A 25277-nucleotide genomic window follows, 5' to 3' on the forward strand; every position below is an offset into this window, starting at 1 on the left:
CAAACTAATATTTCCTACTATGCCCTTGTTTGGCACCTAAGTCCATGTTGCATCCAATACACCATAATGCAATTTCCCTCTATAAAGTGAAAGAGGTGCTACTGTGAATTATCAGGCAATTTTATGCAAGAATACATATGGAACGTGATGTTCTGGAGATGAATTCCCTTCAAAATAACTTTGTGGCACATCCCTTGGCAATTCTTTGTGTAACCCCAGAAATTTGGATTTATTTGTATTTCATTTAGAAGAGTGCAGACTTTGAGGGTAAGCTTGTACACCAAGTAGGCTAGGTTGGCTTGTTAGCTAATTTTAAGGCATCCTAATCTTTTCCTTCTTAAAAACCAGGGCACAAGCAATTACTGTGTGAAAAACTCTTTTCTAGAATAGACTTCCAGCCTAGTCTAGGAAGAACTGTCTTGCTTAATTCACTACTGTGCTCTCAATAGCTAGTCCAATAGCTGGTATAGAGTAGACACTTCATAATCTACTAGAAAATTCATTCAATTCAGAATGAATACAGTATCAAAAATTCTTATCCAAGTCAATCATATCAACTTCAGTGCAACCTATTTGAGAGCTTTGTCAGTAACAGAAATACTATTCCTGTTTTATGTACGTTATTGACTAGTGTGCCATTAGTGGATTGGTTTACAATGTCAAGACGAGAAAGACAGCCTAGCTCTCAATACTAGGACAGATCGATTGAAAATTTGTTGCTAGATTATTGTAATCATTCTTCAAATATAATGCCATCAGAATGAATGAAATAATAATTGTGTATAAACTTACTTATTTGAGGCAAAGAAAGGAAAGTCTCCTTGGAATATTAAGAAAATAAGTAAATTATAAAATCTTTTAAAAAACTTTACTGAGGGGTAATTAATGAATATAACTGTACACATTTAAAGTGAACTATGTGATGGTTTGATACATATATATACTGTGGAATGACTACCAACATTAAAATAATACATCCATCACCTAATTATAATTTTTAAATGAATGTTTATAAGCATCAGTGATTACACAGAGGAACCAGTTTGATTTTCAGTATTTCTAAATAACAGCTTTGTGGTCTAATATCCTTTACACATCTACCTTACAGGACTCTAGGCAAAATATAACTATATAATATAAACATATTATAGGAAAAAGCCAATAATGATTTGATTTCACCATTTCAAAACAAAGGCTAAGAGCCTCATGTGGCTATTCAAATTAAATAACATTTAAAATTCAGGTCTACATGTGTGTATACCAGTGGCGGATTCATTTTGATATTTGGCAAAACTAATACAATTATGTAAAGTTTAAAAATAAAATAAAATTAAAAAAAATAAAAAATAAAATTCAGGTCTATGGCTGCACTAGGACTGTGGAGTGACCTTGTGAATGGAAACCACATGCTAGGCACTGCATCTGGGGCTTGACAAACCCTGAAACTACCATACAAGTTCAAGGTTGCATAGCTTAAATTTACTTTACACGAAAGAATAAACTATCTTACTGAACTCAGCCTTCTATAATATGAACTATAGCTAATGATGTGATATTGATTTAAAGTGATGTTTTCATTTCTTTTCCTTTTTTTCTTTTTGGCCTTTAGGGCAATACAAAACATTTTCCTGAAACCACTGGACCATATTGCAAATGTTACTCACTTACTCTATAAGCCTGACTTTTATACAACTATTTTTTATATCATTCATAGGAGAAAATGGGGATCTGTAACTGTGAGATATAGAGCAATCAGTTGAGTCTTTATTCAATTAATTTTTAAGTTTTCATTTTATAACATTAGATTCTATATCATGAAGCAGTTACTAAATGGAGACCCTCCTGAAAGCCAGAAATGCTACTGTAAAACCTGCAGAAATTGAGGCCATGGTAACTGATGACAAAGGTCTTACTGATTCTTCACCTAAGCTTTAGAGATGATAACTACATGAAATGTGTGTGTTTGCTAATTAGAGTAAGCTAGTTGTCTATTCCTTTCCTGGAGAATGAGAAGTTTTCCTGGAACCGGAACTAGAAGTATTTATGAGAACAAGGATTTGTCCAGCCAGTGCTTCTTCAGGAATGTTGATGAGGTAATTCATAATTGGTTCTGAGTGATTCTGGACAGATGGAGAGTACTGAAGGCATGATGCATATGCATATGTTGGGGGTAGGTATGGTAGTATTCAGAGTATTAATACTGCTTAATTGTTTCAGAAATGATAAGAAGGAAGGCTACACAAATAAAAAAAATAGAAGTTTGCTCAAGAACATTAATTACTAGCACTATTTACACAATAGCTAGGACATGGAAGCAATCTAGATGTCCATAGGCAGATGAATGGGTAAAGAAGTTGTGGTACATACACAATGGAATATTACTCTGCTATAAAGAGGAATGCATTTGAGTCAGTTCTAATGAGGTGGATGAACCTAAAGCCTATTATACAGAGTGCAGTAAGTCAGAAAGAGAAAGACAAAAACCATATATTAGTGCATATATATGGAATCTAGATTGGAAAAGGAAATGGCAACCCACTCCAGTGTTCTTGCCTGGAGAATCCCATGGACGGAGAAGCCTGGTAGGCTGCAGTCCATGGGGTCGCACAGAGTCCGACACGACTGAAGCGACTTAGTAGTAGTAGTAATGGAATCTAGAAAGATGGTACCAATGATCCTATGTGCAGGGCAGCAAAGGAGACACAGACTTAAAGAACAGACTTTTGGATTTAGTGAGAGAAGGAGAGGATGGGATGATGTGAGAGAATAGCATCAAAACATGTACATTACCATATGTAAAATGGATGACCAGTGTGAGTTCAATGCATGAAGCACGGCACCCAAAGCCAGTGTTCTGTGACAATGTGGAGGGGACAGTGTGGAAAGGGAGGCAGGAGGGGGTTCAGGATGGAGGAGACATATGTATAGCTACAGCCAATTCATGTTGATGTATGGCAAAAACCATCACAATATTGTAAAGGAAAAACAATTATCCTCCAATTAAAATAAATAAATAAAAATTTTAAAAAGAATATTCATTATTCATTTAACAAACATTGACAGAATGTTTACCACATGTAAGGCACAAAATTGGGGATTTCCTGGTGGCTCAGATGGTAAAGAATCTGCCTGCAATGCAACAGACACGGGTTCGATCCCTGGTTCAGGAAGATCCCCTGGAAAAAGGGCATGGTTACCCACTCCGGTATTCTTGCCTGGAGAATCCCATGGACAGAGGAGCCTGATGGGCTACAGTCCATGGGGTCACAAAGAGTCAGACATGACTGAGCGACTAACACTTTCACAGTTTCACATATACGTGAAGGGATGCTTCTTCACTGTGCCAAAATCGGCTACTAATTTCCCCTCAATATCTGTTTCCCCTTCTTCCTCAGTGTAGCAGATACTTTTGGTGCTCCACTCAGAATTGCTTCAGCAGCTGTTGTACCCGTACCTCAGCTGCTGTGAGTGTTGACTGGACAAAGCTCACACCTGTATCCTTTTCTAGAGACTCACCGTAGCATGACAAGAGCCATCTGGATAGGGATGACTGCAAAGTCCTGGCCCTGCCACTTTGCTTCAAGGAAGGATAAATTATGTGGTGCAGTTTATGTTTCACAGCTCCCTGTGGGATCAGGATGAGTCTAGACTTTTGAAAACTCTTCTTTTCCTGGCTTTTTCCCTTGTAGGTTTAATGCTGAGTATACTCCTCAGTAGACCATTTGCCCAAGAATCCCTGTCTTGGGCTTTTGTTTTTTAGGGAAATAATTTAAGATCCCCAGTAATAGACTTCTATATTGTTAGGAGGCCTACGGGTACTACTAATAAAACTACATATCCCAGCCACCACTACCATTCGATGTATTAATAATCATGTGAACGAGTTCTAGCCAATGAGATGTAAGGAGAAGTTAAGCAGATAACCTCTGTGTCTTGTTCTTAAAAGCAGAAAGAGCCATATTCTTTGTTCCTTTCATTACATACTGCTGCTTATAATAACATGGAGATGATGGATAGAGCTTCATCTTGGAAAACAAAGATGAGGACCATACCCCAGGGAGGACAGAGTGGAGATCATAAACAAACCTGAGGCCTAGACAGTAGACATCATGTAAGCTCCAAACTGCCTATATCTGGAATTTTGATTCTGGAACCTTTGAGCAGAAAGTTCCTCATACTTAAACTACTGTTACTTCTAAATTCTTGTTATATACAAATAGCCTGTTCCCAAACCTGACAACTGATCAAAACGTTTTTCTTTGCTCAGATCTCAGTGGTCATATATACATAACCAGAGATGCAAAGATGAACAAGATGTTAAATCTCTGCCCTTATGGAGCTAATGGTCTAAAAAAGAAACTGGGACAACCCAGAAGGATGGTACGGGGAGGGAGGAGGGAGGAAGGTTCAGGATGGGGAACACATGTATACCTGTGGCAGATTCATGTTGATATTTGGCAAAACCAATACAATATTGTAAAGTTAAATAAAATAAAATAAATTAAAAAAAAGAGATCTGAATGAAGTATGGATTTCAATTCTTTAAAAAAACTAGTAAGTAGACTAACACAGAACCTAGAAAGGACCCCAAATCTCTTTATTCAAGTGATGTGTCAGGGAGCAATGGTAGAGAACTCTATTTAAGACTTCCCTACTAATACTACTAAGTCGCTTCAGTTGTGTCTGACTCTGTGCGACCCCATAGATGGCAGCCCACCAGGCTCCCCCATCCCTGGGATTCTCCAGGCAAGAACACTGGAGTGGGTTGCCATTTTCTTCTCCAATGCATGAAAGTGAGAAGTGAAAGTGAAGTCGCTCAGTTGTGTCCGACTCTTCACGACCCCATGGACTGCAGCCTACCAGGCTCCTCCATCCATTGGGATTTTCCAGGCAAGAGTACTGGAGTGGGGTGCCATTGCCTTCTCCAAAGATTTCCCTAGAATAATGGTTTAACACTTGATAAATTTTATTTATCAAGACCCTCAGATTTTGCAGTGAAAAAGTTTAGGTTTGTACTGGAAAACTAGTATGATGTAGCTCTTGTGTTTTTTTTTTTTCCTTTTATTTGTTTCCCATAGCAACATCCAGTAAAGCACTATCTGTGATGAACCATTTTTTCCTTGTTATTCCTATCATTCACACTCTAACCGTAGTCCCCATAACTCCACGACCCAATTATTGCAAAAGCTCTGTGCCTGTTTTCCACATTCCCATTTCTGTAAACATTCACATACCTGCTGCAACATAATTCTGGAAAAAAACTGGTTTATCTTTCTAATCCTTGCTTTATACTTATCTGCCATTTAGGTCTTAGCATCCGTTTTACCCATCTTTACAAGTCTTCTCTTTCATCATAACTCCAAAACTCCATTTTCCAAAAAAACTGATCTAATCACTCTGTTACAAATAGACTATGTTTTTCTTTTTGCCTTTGTGAATAACAACAGAAGTTTCTACTCTTGGCTTAACTATATGCAGGTTGCAAACCATTTTCTAGACCAGAGATCAGCAAACATTAGCCTGCAGGCTAAACACTTCCATCACTTTGGAAAGTGTTTTTGAGCATAGCCACACTCATTCACTTATGTATTGTCTGTGACTCTTTCCTGCTGCAACAGCAGAGCAGAATATCTGCAACAGAGACTATATTGTCTGTAAATGCTAAAATTTATACCATTTGGCCCCTTACAGAAAATAGTTTGCCAACCCTTGTTCTAGGTCATTGTTTAATTTTTCTTACATTAGTCTTTTTTTTTTAATTTATCGGAGTATAGTTGTTTTACAATGTTGTGTTAGTTTCCACTGTACAGCAAAATGAATCAACTATTCATATACATATATCCCCTCTTTTTTGGATTTTCTTTCCATTTAGGTCACCACAGAGCATTGTGTAGAGTTCCCTGTGCTGTCCAGTTGGTCCTCACTAGTTATCTATTTTATACATAATATCAATAGTATATATACATCAATCCCAATCTCCCAATTTATTCCACCCACCCTCTTTCACCCTTGGTGTCCATATATTTGTTCTCTACATCTGTGCTGTCATGAGACCTTTCTGACAGGGAAAATTTTCTCCATTATACTTCTCCTAGCCATGTGTTTATTTTTCAAAGTCCTGCTCAAATTACAAGCTCTTCATGAGCCCTTCTATGAACAGTCTCTTTATCGTCTTCTCTACAGTCATTAGGTTATTGTTACTTTTTTCAATAGCCCACAATTCCATACTGGTTTGATACTTTTTGCAGAAAATTTATAAGTCTCTCTCTCTTCCCTGAACCTGACACCATTGATTTGAAATAGTTCTCAAAACTTTCTCTAAGGCTTGGAAAGATAAGACAACACTTTTCTTAATCCAGTGATCTAAGAAACTACCCCAACATCACTTGAGCAGAATTTATTTCATCTTCTTAGTATTAAAAAAATGGCTGTGGTGTGCATTTATTTTCAGGATGCTTTAAAAAATCCATAAACTGACTAGGCAATTGACACAGCTTTAGGCTTTTACTTGCAACAACTGGATTTGTTGTTTCTGAAAAGAAAGCACTCAGACAACAATCTGGCTTATCATTGCCCTATTGAAATACAGTTTGATCCTTTAGAAAACATCTTCATGTCTCAGGCATGGAAATAAGGGTAAACTTCAGTATTGGATCTAGGTTGATTTACCAGCTCAGCATGATCTCCAAGTATTATTAGAATTATAAAACTGAAAATTCTCTTTGAGGCCTATGATGGCAAGAAACATAGGTTCCCAACAAAAGATGACAGAAAGAATAACTGATGTGCAGCTCTGCAATTTCAGTTTATCATCCATAAAAGACACTACATCCAGACTTGAAACCTTATTTTAAAGACTTTCAATAGTATATGGATTGTTTAAAGGGCTACCTTATGTAGGACTTAACTGTATTTTTTATAACCTATAAATTGTAGGTGATATTCTCAAGGGTATACTGTGGCTTCAATCAAAAGAGATAGTTTAACAATTAGGAGACCAAAAAGTGAAACTACTTCAGGTCCTTGAGACACATATGCATCTGATCATTAAGATCTCTGGGTAGGATACAAAACATTTATATGCACTTTGATTGCTCTAGAACAAATGAAGACTCCTTGCGGCATTAATGTTGAAGACTTTCTAAAATGATGCCAACATTATTTATCCTTTGATCCCAAGTGACTTGATTTTTAAGCAACAATCACATAAAACAGTAATACATACTAAAATTATATACTATCATACAGATTAACATGAATGATAAGTTATTTCTACTAAAAGCCATTCTTTGTTGGTCTTTTCAGTCAGTTCAGTCGCTCAGTCGTGTCAGACTCTTTGCGACCCCATGAATCGCAGCACGCCAGGCCTCCCTGTCCATCACCAACTCCTGGAGTTCACTCAAACTCACGTCCATCGAGTCAGTGATGGCATCCAGCCATCTCATCCTCTGTCATCCCCTTCTCCTGCCCCCAATCCCTCCCAGCATCAGAGTCTTTTCCAATGAGTCAACTCTTCGCATGAGGTGGCCAAAGTACTGGAGTTTCAGCTTTAGCATCATTCCTTCCAAAGAAATCCCAGGGCTGATCTCTTTCAGAATGGACTGGTTGGACCTCCTTTTTGGTCTTTTAGGCCTAATTTATTAGTACTGTTTACTTCCACCTGGTAACAGTGAAGGTCTATTACAGGGAGAGAATAAAACTGGAATACCAAAAGCAGTCCATAACTGGTGTTAGTTTCAGAGAAGATGTCATAAGAAACAGAATTGTTTTACGTTTTTCATGGAAAATGATAGGAATCAGTGAATGGTGTAATTCTGGCTATGCCAGTGTTTTCTACAAGGCATTCTAAGAACACCAGCTCCAATCACGAAGTATTTTATTCAGTAACTATTTTGTGGGTACATTCTCAGTGACAAACACTATCTCACATTGATTCTGAGGGGAAATCATATCAGTGATAGTAAGTTTGGCATGCTACGCGTACTCTATCTTCCATAAAAGGTTGCTTAAAGGGTCTTGGAGGAAAATCCTAAGATACTTAGCTGTGAAGTTATATGAGGCATACACTAGGACTAGCTGAGCAAAGGGGTGTCTAAGAATTTGGTGTACTGTCTTCCAGCATCCTGACTTGAAAGTAGAGAGACATTAGTCTTAAATATATTGGTTTGGCCCAAAAGCTCATTCAGGGTTAGGTAGAAATGCAAGACATTTTTCACTTTCATGAAGACCTTTATTGAAAAATGTACCCCAAAGAAAGTAACTTTTTGGCAAACCCAAATGTTGTGGGTGTGGCCTCTGTTAAATAGAACAGCTACATAATTAAATACATAAAAGGTGCACAGCATTTTAAGGAATCTTACTACTTTTTTGGTAAAGTTTAAGTTAAAAAGAAGCTGCTGGGCCCCTTAACATTGCATGGAAAACAGAGGATGGACTCAAGAACCACAGAGAACCAATCCCACTAACAGAACTGGGCCCTAACCAAAATACTACTGATGTGTGCCCAGCTGGATTTCAGAATGGCTATAGGACAGCAACTGCTCTGTACCTTCCACCCATTTTATTTTTTAATTTTTTTTAAAGTTTATTTATTTTAATTGGAGGCTAATTACTTTACAGTATTGTGGTAGTTGCCATACATTGACATGAATCAGCCACAGGTGTACGTGTGTCCCCCCATCCCGAACCCCCTCCCACCTCCCTCCCCACCTTCCACCCATTTTAAATAGGATTATTTAGTTTAGTTACCTTATTCCTGTCTGACCACAGAATGTTGGGTGTATAAGGGTTAGATAGCAAGTCTTTCGAGTTCACAGACCTCAGGAAGAGCAAGTCCTGAAAAGCTGTACTTAAGGAATTAGGCAGGAAGAACCTCATTCACACATAAGTAATGAGATTCAGTGAAAAAGCTGGCTTAAAACTCAACATTCAAAAAACTCATGGCATCAGTTTTTAAGATCATGGCATCCAGTCCCATCACTTCATGCATGGCAATTAGAAGGGGAAATAATGGAAATAGTGACAGACTTTATTTTCTTGGGCTCCAAAATCACTGCAGATGGTGACTGTAGCCATGAAATTAAAAGACATTTGCTTCTTGGAAGAAAAGTTATGACAAACCTAGACAGCATATTAAAAAGCAGAGATCACTTTGATGACAAAGGTCCATCTAGTCAAAGCTATGGGTTTTCCAGTAGTCATGTATAGATGTGAGAGTTGGACCATAAAGAAAGCTGAATGCCAAAGAACTGATGCTTTTGATCTGTGGTGTTGGAGAAGAATCTTGAGAGTCCCTTGGACTGAAAGGAGATCCAATCAATCCTAAAGGAAATCAACCCTGTATTCATTGGAAGGACTGATGCTGAAGCTGAAGCTTTAATACTTTGGTCACCTGAAATGAAGAACTGACTCATTGGGAAAGACCCTGATGCTGGGAAAGATTGAAGGTGGGAGAGAAGGGGATGACAGAGGATGAGATGGTTGGATGGCATCACTGACTCGATGGACATGAGTTTGAGCACGCTCCCGGAGATGGTGAAGGACAAGGAAGCCTACCATGTTGCAGTCCTTGGGGTTGCAAAGAATTGGACATGAATGAGCGACTGAACAAGACAAGAATGAGATCCTGGACTTCTAGCCTTATCTTGAGGTCATAATAAGATTCCAGGGCTCTTAGAAATAAGTTGAGTATATTTTGTATGTGTTAGGGCATGGATTACTAGAGGCTAACGGGCAGACTCTGCTGTACTGTTATTTTGGTGGTCCGACCAAAAAACCACATCTTGTGCAACTCAACCTCTTGTAAAGTTTTCTTCCCTATTAGCTCTAGACTCGACTAATTGGATATATTAGTAAGCATGATACAAATAGATGCTTGATAAGTCTCCATACTTTCTGAGCTGCCCTATAAAATGCCTGGTTATCTTGCTGGAGAGACAGCTGGAGAGACCACATGGAGGCCCTGAGGATTACGGACAGAGCAAATCCTGTATCCAGTTGATTCCAGCCTCAAGTGACTATGGTCAAAATCAGCAGATGACCCACCCAGTCAAGTTCAGCTCACATTGCAGAATCATATGTAAATTAAATAATTGCTCTTTTTAACCCCTTGGTTTAGAAGTGTTTTCCCCACATAATAGATAACTGAATCAATTGTCTTTGGAGCAGTGTGATAAAGGTAGAAAGACAATGAACACATACTGGATCTTCTGTAAGAAATAGCTCTATATTCTTCAGATAGCAGTGAAAAAAATGGGATTTCAGATGAAGGAACAAAAAGTAAAAGAGTAAGGTAAATTTATACTTTAATCTGCAAACAGCAGGCAGGATGGTGAGAACATAGCACAAAGTATCCACAGAGACAAACACCAAAGATGAGTCTAGAAGGAAAAGTTGTAGCTGGGTTATAAAGGGACACATATGTCAAACAAAGCCTTCAGACTTCATATTGGGTATCAGGGCCCATTAAGAACTTTTAGGTAGAGAAATTTAATAAGATCTCTGTTGTGGACATGTAATTCCACAGCAGTGAGGAACGGTAACATTAACAGGAAAAATCTGGAGGCAGAGAAACCATTCAAGAGGACAGTGCACTCACAGTGTCTTCATTTAAGAGGACAGAGTAGAAATCAGCATGAACAACAAAGAATAAACCCAAAAGACATTTCTAAGGGTAGATCAGACAGATCTTGATAGCAATTAAGACAAGGTAAAGAATGATAAGTGATAATTTTCTAGATAGTGTTGCTGGAATAACAGTGATTCTATGCATTAAAAAAAGGAAACATCTGAGGAGGAGACAGCTTTGTTGAAGTAAGTATCAAAATACATTTTGGTACATGTTGATGTCAATGTGTCTTTTGGGAAAACAGAAAGAGGAGACTGTTAGGAAACTGAAAATATACTTCTAGTGCTGGTGAAAATGTTTGGAATTATTTTTTGAGTCATTAAATACTTATTAAGTGAAGCTACTGGAATAATAAGAACAGGGAGCAATGATTAATAAGCTGACTGCATAAAAGAATCATCATGACCCAGCAATCCCACTGCTGGGCATACACACTGAGGAAACCAGAATTGAAAGAGACACGTGTACACCAATGTTCACTGCAGTACTGTTTACAATAGCCAGGGCATGGAAGCAACCTACATGTCCATCGGCAGACAAATGGATAAGAAAGCTGTGATACATATACACAATGGAATATTACTCAGGTATTAAGAAGAATGCATTTGAATAAGAATGCATTTGAATCAGTTCTAATGAGGTGGATGAAACTGGAGCCTATTATACAGAGTGAAGTAAGTAAGAAAGAAAAACACCAATACAGTTTACTGACACATATATATGGAATTTAGAAAGATGGCAGTGATGACCCTATATGCGAGACAACAAAAGAGACACAGATGTAAAGAACAGACTTTTGGATTCTGTGGGAGAAGGCAAGGGTGGTATGATTTGAGAGAATAGCATTGAAACATGTATATTATCATATGTGACATAGATTGACAGTTCAGGCTTGATGCATGAGACAGGGTGCTCAGGGCTGGTGCGCTGGGATGACCCTGAGGGATGGGATGGGGAAGGAGGTGGGAGGGGGGTTCAGGATGGGGAACATATATACACCGGTGGAGGATTCATGTCAATGTATGGCAAAACTACCATAATATTGCAAAGTAATTAGCCTCCAATTAAAATAAATAAATTAGTTAAAAAAAGGATCATCTGACATCTGTATTTAATAGATCTGACATGGTACATAGTCACCAAAAGTTTTTTTTTTTTTTTTTAATTTTATTGGATTATCAGTTCAGTTCAGTTCAGTTCAATGGCTCAGTCATGTCTGACTCTTTGTGACCCATGGACTGCAGCATGCCAGGCCTCCCTGACCACAAACTCCCAGAGTTTTCTCAAACTCATGTTCATTGAGTCGGTGATACCGTCCAACCATCTCAACCTCTGTCGTCCCCTTCTCCTCTTGCCCTCAATCTTTCCCAGCATCAGGGTCTTTTCAAATGAGTCAGCTCTTTGCATCAGGTGGCCAAAGTATTGGAGTTTCAGCTTCAACATCAGTCCTTCCAATGAATACCCAGGACTGATTTCCTTTAGGATGGACTGGTTGGATCTCCTTGCAGTCCAAGTCTTCTCCAACACCACAGTTCAAAAGCATCAATTCTTCAGCACTCAGCTTTCTTTATAATCCAACTGTCACACACCACCCTTATGACAGAAAGTGAAGAACTAAAGAGCCTCTTGATGAAAGTGAAAGAGGAGAGTGAAAAAGTTGGAGTGAAAAATATTAAAGCTCAACATTCAGAAAACTAAGACCATGGCATCTGGTCCCATCACTTAATGGCAAATAGATGGGGAAACAGTGGCTGACTTTATTTTTCTGGGCTCCAAAATCACTGCAGATGGTGATTGCAGCCATGAAATTAAAAGACGCTTACTCCTTGGAAGAAAGTTATGACCAACTTAGACAGCACATTAAAAAGCAGAGACATTACTTTGTCAACAAAGATCTGTCTAGTCAAGGGTATGGTTTATCCAGTGGTCATGTATGGATGTGAGAGTTGGACTATAAAGAAAGCTGAGCACCGAAGAATTGATGCTTTTGAACTGTGGTGTTGGAGAAGACTCTTGAGAGTCCCTTGGACTGCAAAGAGATCCAACCAGTCCATCCTGGGGGAGATCAGTCCTGGTTGTTGATTGGAAGGACTGATGTTGAAGCTGAAACTCCAGTACTTTGGCCACTTGATGCGAAGAGCTGACTCACTGGAAAAGACCCCGATGCTGGGAAAGATTGAGGGCAGGAGGAGAAGGGGACAACAGAGGATAAGATGGTTGGATGGCATCACCGACTCAACGGCCATGGGTTTGGGTGGATTCCGGGAGTTGGTGATGGACAGGGAGGACTGGCGTGCTGTGGTTCATGGGGTCGCAAAGAGTCAGACATGACTGAGTGACTGAACTGAAACTGAAACTGACTCATATCCATACATGACCACTGGAAAAACCATAGCCTTGTCTAGATGGACCTTTGTTGGCAAAATAATGTCTCTGCTTTTGAATATGTTGTCTAAGTTGGTCATAACTTTCTTCCAAGGAGTAACTGTCTTTTAATTTCATGGCTGCAGTCACCATCTGCAGTGCTTTTGGAGCCCCCCCAAAATTATGCCACTGTTTCCACTGTTTCCCCATCTATTTGCTATGAAGTGATGGGACCGGATGCCATGGTCTTAGTTCTCTGAATGTTGAGCTTTAAGCCAACTTTTTCACTCTCCTCTTTCACTTTCATCAGCTCTAGCATCAGTCCTTCTAATGCATAATCATGGTTGATTTCCTTTAGGATTAGTTGGTTTGATCTCCTTGCTGTCCGAGGGACTCTCCAGAGTCTTCTCCAACACCACAGCATAGGCACCAAAGCTGCCTGCTTTGGTCCTGCCAATATTATCTGGATGGTTAACTGAAGCAGTGTGGTCATGTTATGTCTCAAGTCCTGAGGTCCCTAGTCAATCTTTCTTACCACCTTTCACACAACCTGCTATGTTTCTTTGCTGGGTTATATCTGCCTTTTCAATTGTAAGGGGGAGGACTGTGAGGAAGGCAGCTGCTTTATCTTGACAGAACCCCATTCTATTTTAAACTGTGACACAGTATCTATAATAATTTATTGCACACTTATTTTCTCTCATGCAAATGATTTGAAGGTAAAAAATGTTTCTTTTAGAGTCTTTGTAATTCTAGCATTAGCATATCACCTGGTGATCAGTTGAGGTTTCTGAAATGGATGACTGAGTAAATGGATTTAACTGAGTACCTTTTGATAGATGAGAAAGAAGAATTAGTCTCTAAAGAGAAAATCAAGACTTGGACAAAGGAACTAGATACTAGATAAAATACATTATATATATGTAATTTTGAAAAGTACACTTTTAGAAAGAAATTAACACAGAAAAATCAATCATCCTTCTGTCTGATTCACTTTGCTTTACAGCAGAAACTAACACAGCAGTGTAAAGCAGCCTTACTCCAATAAAAAAATCAATCATACTTCTAACAATGCTAACAATGTACATGTTAAAAATGAAATTCAAAAGGCACTATCATTTAGAAATACACCAAAGAAAACGAAACACTTATGTATAAATTTCACAAAATGTGTACAGGATTGTATCATGAAAAATACAAAGTGCTAATGAAGAAGAAACCCTAAATAAATGCAGAGACCTACTACACTCATAGATTGTGGGTTCCAACATAAAGACAACAATTTTCCTCAAATTGAGCTATATAGGTTTAATTCCATTCCTATCAATATTATTCCAGTATGTTTTGTTTTTGTTTTTGTTTTTTTTTTGTAGACATACATAAGCTTATGCTAAATTTTATCTGGAGAGGAACAGGCCTTACAACAGCTAAAAGCATCTTGAAAAGAAAGGTATCTAGTCCTACTATACAGCTATAGGCACACTAACCAAGACAGAGTGGTACTAGCCAAGGAACAGGCACATAGATCAAAGGTATATAATACTGAATTGAGATACTGGTTGTTGTTCAGTTCCTAAGTCATGTCCAACTCTTTGCAACTCCATGGACTGTAGTACACCAGGCTCTTCTGTCCTCCACTATCTCTGGAAGTTTGCTTAAATTCATATCCATTGAGCCAGTTATGCTATCTAACCATCTCATCTTCTGCTGCCCACACAAATCCACCCAACTAATTTTGTATAAACGTGCAAAAGCAATTCCATGGAGGAAGCTAGACGTTTTCAACAAATGATGCTGGAGCAACTGGACATCTATTCAAAAAGCTACACCTTGACCAAAATAAACATTATACCGTATATAAATATTAATTCAAGATGGAGCAGAGAGTAAAATTTAAAGCTACAAAACTAGTGGTAAAATCTCCAATAATTTTAAAAAGAAAAGTTTAAGGATATAGACTATGGAAAGAGTGCCTATATTTCGTACCAAAAGCACAATACATAAAAGGAAAAAAATAAAAATTTTGCTCTGCAAAAAAGCCTGTTAAGAGGATGAAAAGACAAACTACAGATCGACAGAAAATATTTGCAAGCCACATATCCAAAAGAGGATTACTACTTAGAATATATAAAGAATTCTCAAAAATAAATGACCCAATCAAAAAATGGGCCAAAGAACTAAATAGACATTTCTCCAAAGAAGACATACAGATGGCTAACAAACACATGAAAAGATGCTCAACATCACTCATTATCAGAGAAATGCAAATCAAAACCACTATGAGATACCATTTCACACCAGTCAGAATGGCTGGGATCCAAAAGTCTACAAGCAATAAATGCTGGAGAGGGTGTGGAGAAAAGGGAACCCTCTTACACTGTTGGTGGGAATGCAAACTAGTACAGCCACTATGGAGAACAGTGTGGAGATTCCTTAAAAAACTGGAAATAGAACTGCCTTATGATCCAGCAATCCCACTGCTGGGTATACACACTGAGGAAACCAAAAGGGAAAGAGACACGTGTACCCCAATGTTCATCGCAGCACTGTTTATAACAGCCAGGACATGGAAGCAACCTAGATGTCCATCAGCAGATGAATGGATAAGAAAGCTGTGGTACATATACACAATGGAGTATTACTCAGCCATTAAAAAGAATACATTTGAATCAGTTCTAATGAGGTGGATGAAACTGGAGCCTATTATACAGAGTGAAGTAAGCCAGAAAGAAAAACACCAATACAGTATACTAACACATATATATAGAATTTAGAAAGATGGTAACAATAACCCTGTATACGAGACAGCAAAAAAGACACTGATGTATAGAACAGTCTTTTGGACTCTGTGGGAGCGGGAGAGGGTGGGATGATTTGGGAGAATGGCATTGAAATATGTATAATATCATATATGAAACGACTCCCCAGTCCAGGTTCGATGCACGATACTGGATGCTTGGGACTGGAGCACTGGGACGACCCAGAGGGATGGTATGGGGAGGGAGGAGGGAGGAGGGTTCAGGATGGGGAACACATGTATACCTGTGGCAGATTCATTTTGATATATGGCAAAACCAATACAATATTGTAAAGTTAAATAAAATTAAAAAAAACCTAAATGGTTAGAACACAAATAATTCAGTTATAAAATGGACAAAAGACATAAACAGATATTTCACTGATGAGCACAGATGTGGCAAATCAGCACACAAAATCCCACCATTAGCCATTAGGGAGATGAAAATTAAAATCACAAGATATCAAGATACACTGATGGTTACAATGAAATATAGTGACAATACCAAATGCTGCAAGCATGTGGATAAACCAGATCACTTGCATATTGCTGGTGGGAATGTAATAAAATAGTACAGCTACTCTGGAAAATAATATAGCAGTTTCTTATATGACAGGGATTCCCTGATAGCTCAGTTGGCAAAGAATCTGCCAGCAATGCAGGAGACCCTGAGTTGGGAAGATCCTCTGGAGAAGGGACAGGCTACACACTCCAGTATTCTCAGGCTTCCCTTGTGGCTCAGCTGGTAAAGAATCCACCTGCAATGTGGGAGACCTGGGTTCGATCCCTGGGTTGGGAAGATCCCCTGGAGAACAGAAAGGCTATGCACTCCAGTATTCTGGCCTGGAGAATTCCATGGACTATACAGTCCATGGGGTTGCAAAGAGTCGGACATGACTGAGTGACTTTCAATTTTTATATGACTAAACATGAAACTATCATACAACTCAAGTTCACTCTAGAGCATCTATTGCAGATAAATGAAAACATATATTCACTAAAAATGTACATGGGTATTCACAGAAGATTTATTTCAATAGCCAAAAAAGGAAACAACAGAGATGTCCTTCAATGAGTGAATAAACACTGGGGTAATGTCCATATCATGTAACATTACTTAACAATAAACAAGAACAGACTACGTTGAACAACCTGGATGAATTTCAAAGGAATTATGTTGACTGAAAAACCCAATTCCAAAAGGTGACATCCTCTATGATTCCATTTATAAAACATTCTTGAATTACAAAAAGTAGATATGGAGAACAGATTAGTGTTTGCCAGGGATTTGGGACTGGGGTAGGGAAGTAAATATGGACAACAGAAGGGATCCTGGAGGTGATGACATTGTTCTGTATCTTGAATGTAGCATTATCAATATTCTGGTTATGATTTTGTACTATAGTTTTGCAAACTGTCACTGCTGATGGAAACTGGCTAAAGGATTCATGGGACCTCCCTATACTATAATATCTTGCAAATGAATATGAATCTACAAAATAAAATTTTAGTCGAAAAATAGAGTGACAAACAACTTAGTCTGTTAAAATTCAGGGGGCATTAAATTGCTTACATGAGCACCAGCCAGATATGCATATGAAAATGTTAAAAGAGTATAACTCAGAAGAGGCATATTTAAAAACTGGGAGTCAACAGGATAAGAAAAAATTTTTTTCTTTTAAAAAGTAAACTTATTCTTTAAATGGCAACAAAAGAAAAAGAAAAGAAATTATTACACATCTCTCCTCCACTCACTTTTCCATGTAAAAATAAACATTCAAGGAGGAGAAAATTGAGTAAAGAGACAGGTACTACAGAACAAAGAATGATGTGGTATTATTCTATCCAAAATGGCTACTTACAGAAAGGAGTAGGAAAGTTCTTATTCATTCTACTGAGAGTAATTTTAAGTGTTTGCATTTTTAACATCATTTAATTGTACATATTTAGGTGTAATGGAAGGAGAAGGCAATGGCACCCCACTCCAGTACTCTTGCCTGGAAAATCCCATGGATGAAGGAGCCTGGTAGGCTGCAGTCCATGGGGTTGCTAAGAGTCGGACACGACTGAGCGACTTCACTTTCACTTTTCACTTTCACGCACTGGAGAAGGAAATGGCAACCCACTCCAGTGTTCTTGCCTGGAGAATCCCAGGGACGGGGGAGCCTGGTGGGCTGCCGTCTATGGGGTCGCACAGAGTCGGACACGACTGAAGCGACTTAGCAGCAGCAGCAGGTGTAATGGAGAAGGAAATGGCAACCCACTCCAGTATTCTTGCCTGGAGAATCCCATGGACTGAGGAGCCTGGCAGGCTACAGTCCATGGGGTTGCAACGTTCGGCCAAGACCACCATTTAGGTATAAATGCTGTACATGAAAACACTTGTTAAACCATTTCATTGATAAGTTAATAACACAGAGCACCTATCAAAAAGACTAGAGCCTAGCAGTAGCAGCTAACATTTTCAAACTTCTGAAACTCTTTGTAAGTGAATTATTTAAAACCTAATGGTGACAACTTTGTGGCCTGAGAGCTAACAATGTGTCAAAGTCAGTGATTCAACTAACAGCCCTGGGCTCCCTTTACATCAACAGCAAGTCATTCTACTTAAACTGCTGTTTATAATGATTTTGAGTGCTGCTTTCCAAATTGGAAAAGGGAGTCAGATGAACACTAGCTTCAAATCAATTGGAACACTCGAATTCCAGGGACAAAAGCATCTTTTCCTGCAGTTCATTGCTTCCTCTAGAATACCACTTGACACATATAAAACTTAAAGGTGTTTGTCTTTTACTTTCACCTTCCATTAAAATGTAGACACATGAACATATGACAAATGTCATGGTTTCAAAATTTTGTGACCTTCATTCATTATTGCAACTACAAATTCAGAGACATTTTAGTGCAATTTCTCAGAGCATTGGACCAATATGTATACTTAAATACATCAAAGAATTGCAACTTCAGTGCTTTAGAAATTCAGGTTACTAATCTGAACACATCACTATTTTCCCATCAATAATAAATAGTAGAATGGAATGTTAGACTATGAACATTCAGTTCAATTCTAATCTCAGATAAAGGAGGACATAAATTGGTCTATCTTAAAGAATCACCTCTACACATGCATAAACAATCAGAAATCATGTTTTTTTTTATAGAAATGCAGATGCGAAATTAAATCAAATTATTATTAGTCAAGTAGGAATAGCCAGTCGGAGAAGGCAGTGGCACCCCACTCCAGTACTCCTGCCTGGAAAATCCCATGGATGGAGAACCCTGGTAGGCTGCAGTCCATGGGGTCGCTAAGAGTCGGAAACAACTGAGCGACTTCACTTTCATTTTTCACTTTCATGCATTGGAGAAGGAAATAGCAACCCACTCCAGTGTTCTTGCCTGGAGAATCCCAGGGACGGGGGAGCCTGGTGGGCTGCCGTCTATGGGGTCGCACAGAGCCGGGCATGACTGAAGCGACTTAGCAGCAGCAGCAGCAGGAATAGCCAGTACAAACAGTACTCTCCAACTATATTGTTTTTCAGTCACTCAGTCATGCCCGACTCTTTGTGACCCCATGGACTGCAGCACAGCAGGCTTCCCTGTCTTTAACTTTCTTCTGAGTTGGTGATGCCATCCAACCATCTCATTCTCTGTTGCCCCCCTCTCCTCTTGCCCTCAATCTTTCCCAGCATCAGGGTCTGTTCCAATGGGTCGGCTCTTCGCCGACACAGTATGGCAATTAATTATCATTGTACCTACAAAAACTACTTCTATTAATAATTAAGTTGAAACATAAAAGGGTTGGATTCCCTTTTTTAAGGGAAAGAACAAAAGCTGACAAAGGAATAATGCCTTTGTTATTTTATTAATATAATTCATTCGACATTTTTCCCAAGCAGAACTTTATTTGCATTCACTTTTATTTTCCAAACTTAACTCTAACTTATATGTTGACAGTGTTTAAAAGATAAAATTATATTTAACCTTCATGTGGCTTTCCCCATTTTGACAACCTAATATACCTGCAGCCATGACTCTTCATAAAGGTAATTCTTTTAGGTTGACAGTGAATGGGAGACACAATCCTTATGGCTAGAGGAATAATAGCTGCCAATGAGAATTTCAGAAGTGAAAGTCGAATTTTGAATTGAAAAAGATACTAGATGATTCTGAGAGTTTCTCCAAATTGAGAATCAACTGCTTTAGATTTGGCTTTCTCTTAGTAAGTTGAAATAGGGACACAAAGGAATCGATTTAAAGCCTCTTTCTATATGCTTATACCCTGCTATGCCAATGTTCTTAGTCTAATGACATCTGCAAGCATTCATGCAGGGTGTGATTCAGAGTCCATGTGGGGCTAATGCTTAAACTAAGATTTTTCACTGCTAATATGATACATGGCTACTGTCTCAATGCATTATCATTAAGCAAAGCACATACGTCTCTTCCCAAAGCAGACAAAGATATGTAGATGTGTGATCAGTTTCTTTGTGGAGTAAGGGCATGGGGAGACCCAAAATATTTTTGTATTAACTCAGCACTTTTATGGCTTCCCATGTCTGCTAGAGACCAGGATATGTGGGTTTGATCTCTGGGCTGGGAAGATCCCCTGGAGAAGGAAATGACAACCCACTCCAGTATTCTTGCCTGGAGAATCCCATGGACAGAGGAGGCTGGTGGGCTACAGTCCATGGGGTCACAAAGAGTCAGACACGACTGAGCGCATAGGCGCACACACACAGCACTTTTAGTTAACAAAATGATCTAGAACATAGTCTCTGTACTTCTAACAAGGCAAGGCTGCTTTCCTCTTTCTGTGCACATACATGTTTCTTAAATCATCTTTGCAGATGTGTGTGAACCAGAGGTATCTGTGCACTATCTGTGAAGGGCAATAACAGAATGTTACAACCCATTTAGCAATAAACTATGCATCCTTTCTGCAAGTCTTTGCTTACATTTTATTTGCAACATTTCACCTCCTCTATAAATTTTATTTCATAGTGTTTAGTAATTTCTGGCAACATAAGTAGATACCCAGATGGTATCTCTTTTCTCCATAAGCCAGAAATAATGTCTCAATATAAATTCCAATCCCATCTTTTTATGATTTAGATTCTAAATGTTAGAAAGCAGCAACACACACAAATATTGAGACAATACCTTGAGGTTAAAGAGAGAGCCACAAAATCTAGGTATATAAGACAGCAACCTGTGATATCATTGATTCAACAGTAACAAGATGAAAAGCATACCTGATAACACAGGCATAAAGACCACTGTCCTGCAGTAACGTTGGTCGGAACCAAATGGAGTCTTCTTCCTTGCTCATTCTACTTCCATCAAAGGCTATTGGCTCTTCAAAGTCTCCGGGACCAGAGCTTTTGTACCACATCAAACTGAGTCCAGCACTTTGGGCTAGGGAGTAATTGGCTCTGATATAACCATAAAAGAGTGCACATTTGATGCGAACAGGCTCTCCCACCAAAACTTGGTATTTCTTGATATCGACAGACCAATCTGTGCATCCATCAGCTATAGTCAAAAAAGAGAAAGAGAAAAAAACATTAGAGAAAACAATGGGAGCAATTAGGTTATTCATTCATTTATTCATTCAACAATATTTATTGAGCATCTCTATTGGACAATTTTTCCCTAGGCACAAATGGTGCAGCGATGGATAAAACTTCGAAGGGCACTGGAAAGTAATTTATCCTACTAACAAACAATATATTCAACACTTAGTTTGCTTCTGATGATATTTATTCTTACTTTAATCAGTGTGACAGCTACTGGCTTATGGCATTCCCACTCTAAATCCAAATGTTTGTCTGTTTTTCTGAAAATAGGTCTGGACCTGTGAAATAGTTTCCTTTGCTAGTTGGCACTGATGTTTTCTTAGTAAAGGGTGCTGGAGAGACTGCAAAGGAAAGGGTTTTGCTCCCTAGCTCCAGCATGCTTGCTTGGAAGATTCTTGCAGTGTGCATTGCAGCAGATTGATAATCTTTTAGCAGAGCCTTGGGTGAGACACCTTATGGACAGCTTTTCCCCGATACCTTAGAGGGCAAGGCATCTCTGTCCAATTGCAGAGGGCAGGCTTCCAACCGGTTCTACCAGGGTGTCATCTCAGTGACTTTAAGCCTTGCCTTTTCCCAGTGAGGTCTGGATTTCACTCTGGGAATGGAGGACGCGAGCTTCTTCTTGGAGGCTCTCTCTCAGCTAGGGGTGATGGCAACCATTCCTCTATTCTTTATGGTTTTCTTTTGCTATGGACTGAATGCATTCTCTTTAGACTCGTATTTTGAAGCCTTAATCGAGAATGTAATGGAACATGGAGGAGGGACCATGGGGAAGTAATTAGCTTTATATGAAGTCATGAGGGCAGAACCCTTAGGAAGAGTGGTGCTCTTATAAGAAGAGACACCAGAGCTTGCAGTCTCTCTTCTCTTACGTACTTATAGAGACATGTCACGTGAGCACACACCAAAGAGGTGGCCATTAGTAATCAGGAAAGAGGGCCCTCACCAGAAACCAAATCAGCCAGCACTTTGAACTTGAACTTCTCAGCCTCCAGAACTCTAACACATTTCTGTTGTGTAGGCTACCCAGTCTATGGTATTTTGTTATGGCAGCCCGAGTAGACTAATACATCTTTCTTTCTTACTAGCCAATCCTTCAGTACTCCAATAACCTGTTGCACTGAACAATCTCTACACACACTCTCTGTATTCAAATTAGTGTATGATTTTTTTTCTCTCTGGACACACACTAATAAAGTGAAGAGTAAGTCTTATACAGCCAAACAAGGCAGAAAGTAAGACAACAAAAGTGGGTCATGTTTATTTAGTAGTGGTTTCACAGCCAGAGACAGAGGCAGATCATTACTTTGCCCTGATTTCTGGGAGTATCAGGCAGAGTAAAGTAAAAACCACGGTGGGACATGGAGCTGATGGCATGGGGACTAATTGGGTTTTCTGGGTTTCCTTGTAGCACCATCTTTCAAATGATATCTTGGTACCATTTTTATCACTTCTCCCCCACTATATCCCCACAACAGCAACAGGTCACCTTACGACAGGTCCATCACCATTATTATGATCATAGAGAAGTTGTGGATTCCAGCTTAGAGAGGGAAATTGCCCCACATCTAGAAAGATAATCAATTTGCCATAGCTCACAGTATATAAATGCTGAGTAAAATGGCAAAAAAAAAAAAACAAGAAAAGAGGACCTCTAACAGCAAGAGCGTGTGAGTACTGCAAGCAGGGTTTAACTCACTTGAGATTAACAAAAGGGCAAGCTAAAGGATCTAAGGACAGGAAAAATAATGGAGAATTCAAGAGAGGGAAAATGATCAAAATGAAAATGAAGATGTATATTAGAGCAAAGGTGACACATTATGGAATTAGCCAAATTTCTTAAAGTATTATCTAATATCTGATGAGCACTTAACTACGTGCTGAGCTTACAAAGTTTCATTCATCTTTCATAAATATTCATTTAGGCTTGGAACTCATTGTTCCCTCTACACTGAACTTTTCACACCAACCAACTTGCATGGATTCCTCCTTACCTTCCTCCACATGTCACCTCCTCCAAGACTCCCTAACTGCCCTGCCAGCAAAACCACCTTCCTAGTCATTTGATCCAGATTGTTCTTTCATATTTTTTTTCATAGGACTTCTTGTTCTCTGATGTCATGTACCCACTTTTTGCTTGCTTTGTCTCCCCAGTAGAATGTAAGCCTCCTGAGGTCAAGGACTCGGTCCCTCTAGTTCACTTCTTCAACCTCAGTGCCTAGAACTGTGCCTGCTAACCAGCTCAACACACACTGACTAAATGAATGAGTGAATGAGTCAGTGAATGAATTCTTGAGTAAATAAACAAAATAATGTCAACATCAACAAACAGACTCAATACCAGCTAATACATGAAACTTCTGGTATTCTCATCTAGCTCATCTGACCCTGGAATTCATTTTCTCCACCACCATAGTATTGTCTCCTAATAAAGGCAATTTAAATTTCACACCATTATTTAGTTACTTTAATTACCAAATTTTGGTCTAAGATTCCTAATAAAACACTGTATTAAGGTACTATCTAGAGTAGATGTGCTGGAAGCTTGGTGGACATCAGCAATGTCCAAGTCATTACCTCATTCCTGTCAATGATTGCTGCTTAGTGGGCTCACCACACTAAACAGGATGACAGAACTGTACACAGAGATGTCAAGGTTACACAATTACATGCAGTACTTATCAACACAATTTTGTACATTTGTCCCATTGCATGAAATGCATCCTAGGTGGGATCTTTAAACAGTTAATTCTGGCAATAAGCATGAAATTATCTTGTTTTATTATGATATGAATTACAGTATAATTCTAGAATTACACTCCTGTAACTGAGGCCATCTGTCACACAGGAGACAGCTGCCAGGGCAAAAGGCTGAAACACCTTTAATGTAGCAGTATAGACAGTGACATGAAATTACTCAGACTCTCCAAAGATTTGTAAGGTAAAGCAGAATGCCTGAAGCTAAAAGCAAAAATATTTAGCTTAGAAACTTCTAAAAAGTTAGTAACAAATACAATTGAGAGAACAGAGAAGAGTTGAGTTGGGGGACAGATAGAGACATTGATACATACTTTCAGAATCTGCTTACTAAGAATAATGTTGAAAGAAAACCATAAATATTACAGAAAATTGAGTTATTTAGTACTTTATCTATGGCAGAAAAAAGTTTCAAACAGCTTTGATTCACACGCCAAGGAAAAGGCAGAGGTGAAATGAAGAAATAACAGCCCCTTAGGTATCAGAGACACCTATGTTCATTTTAATAGGGAAATAGTGCATAGGTTCTACGGCTTAGGAAGTTTTAATACCATTAAACTATAAATACATGATGTTCAAAAGTAAACTATAAACTTAGTAACATGTTACTACATTTGGGGGAAAGGTGGAAAATAACATAAATAACAATTCAAGATATCTTCAAATATTTTGATAAACATTTAAATAAATGAACATATTTTTTTTTCAAAAATTAAAACATTTTACTAAATGAAATCAGTGAGGAGTGCTATTTTTTCCTTTGTTAACATGTCACATTTGCACACATTCTCACTCTGCATGTATCACAATTTTCTCCTAAATCATTTGAAAATAAAATAATGACATTTCACTGCTGAAATACTTCAGTATGCATCTCCTTTGAATAAAGACATTTTTTTCTTATATAGCCACAAAGAATTTTTTTTAAATCTCATCCTACGGGATGTCTCAAATCTTAAAGGAATATGTGGTAACATAAAACCTAACTCTTGATGACAAGAATTGCTACTAATAGGTTCAGTATTTCCTTACTTCAGTACACAAGCTCTGTTGGCTTGGAAACAGTTATTCTAAGCCAATAATATTTTTATATTTCTAGACACTGTTAATTCCATTATGTCAGTTACCAGGTAACTTTTATTATTTTTAAATTATC

The 25277-nt window shown here is 38.5% G+C and overlaps 1 protein-coding gene across 1 annotated transcript in view; it reads right to left on the bottom strand.

Annotated features, from left to right (window-relative positions):
* IL1RAPL1 (interleukin 1 receptor accessory protein like 1) overlaps positions 1 to 25056 on the bottom strand; it is a 702885-nt gene extending 677829 nt beyond the window's left edge. Inside the window, exon 1 of the mRNA XM_061410523.1 lies at positions 21041 to 25056. Within this exon, the coding sequence (XP_061266507.1) occupies positions 21041 to 21387 (347 nt within the window). The 5' untranslated portion in view covers positions 21388 to 25056. The remainder of the gene's footprint in view (positions 1 to 21040) is intronic.
* Between the last annotated feature and the right edge of the window lie 221 nt (positions 25057 to 25277).

The sequence above is a fragment of the Bos javanicus genome, chromosome X (genome assembly GCF_032452875.1).
Source record: "Bos javanicus breed banteng chromosome X, ARS-OSU_banteng_1.0, whole genome shotgun sequence".
In the NCBI taxonomy this organism is placed as follows: Eukaryota; Metazoa; Chordata; class Mammalia; order Artiodactyla; family Bovidae; genus Bos; species Bos javanicus.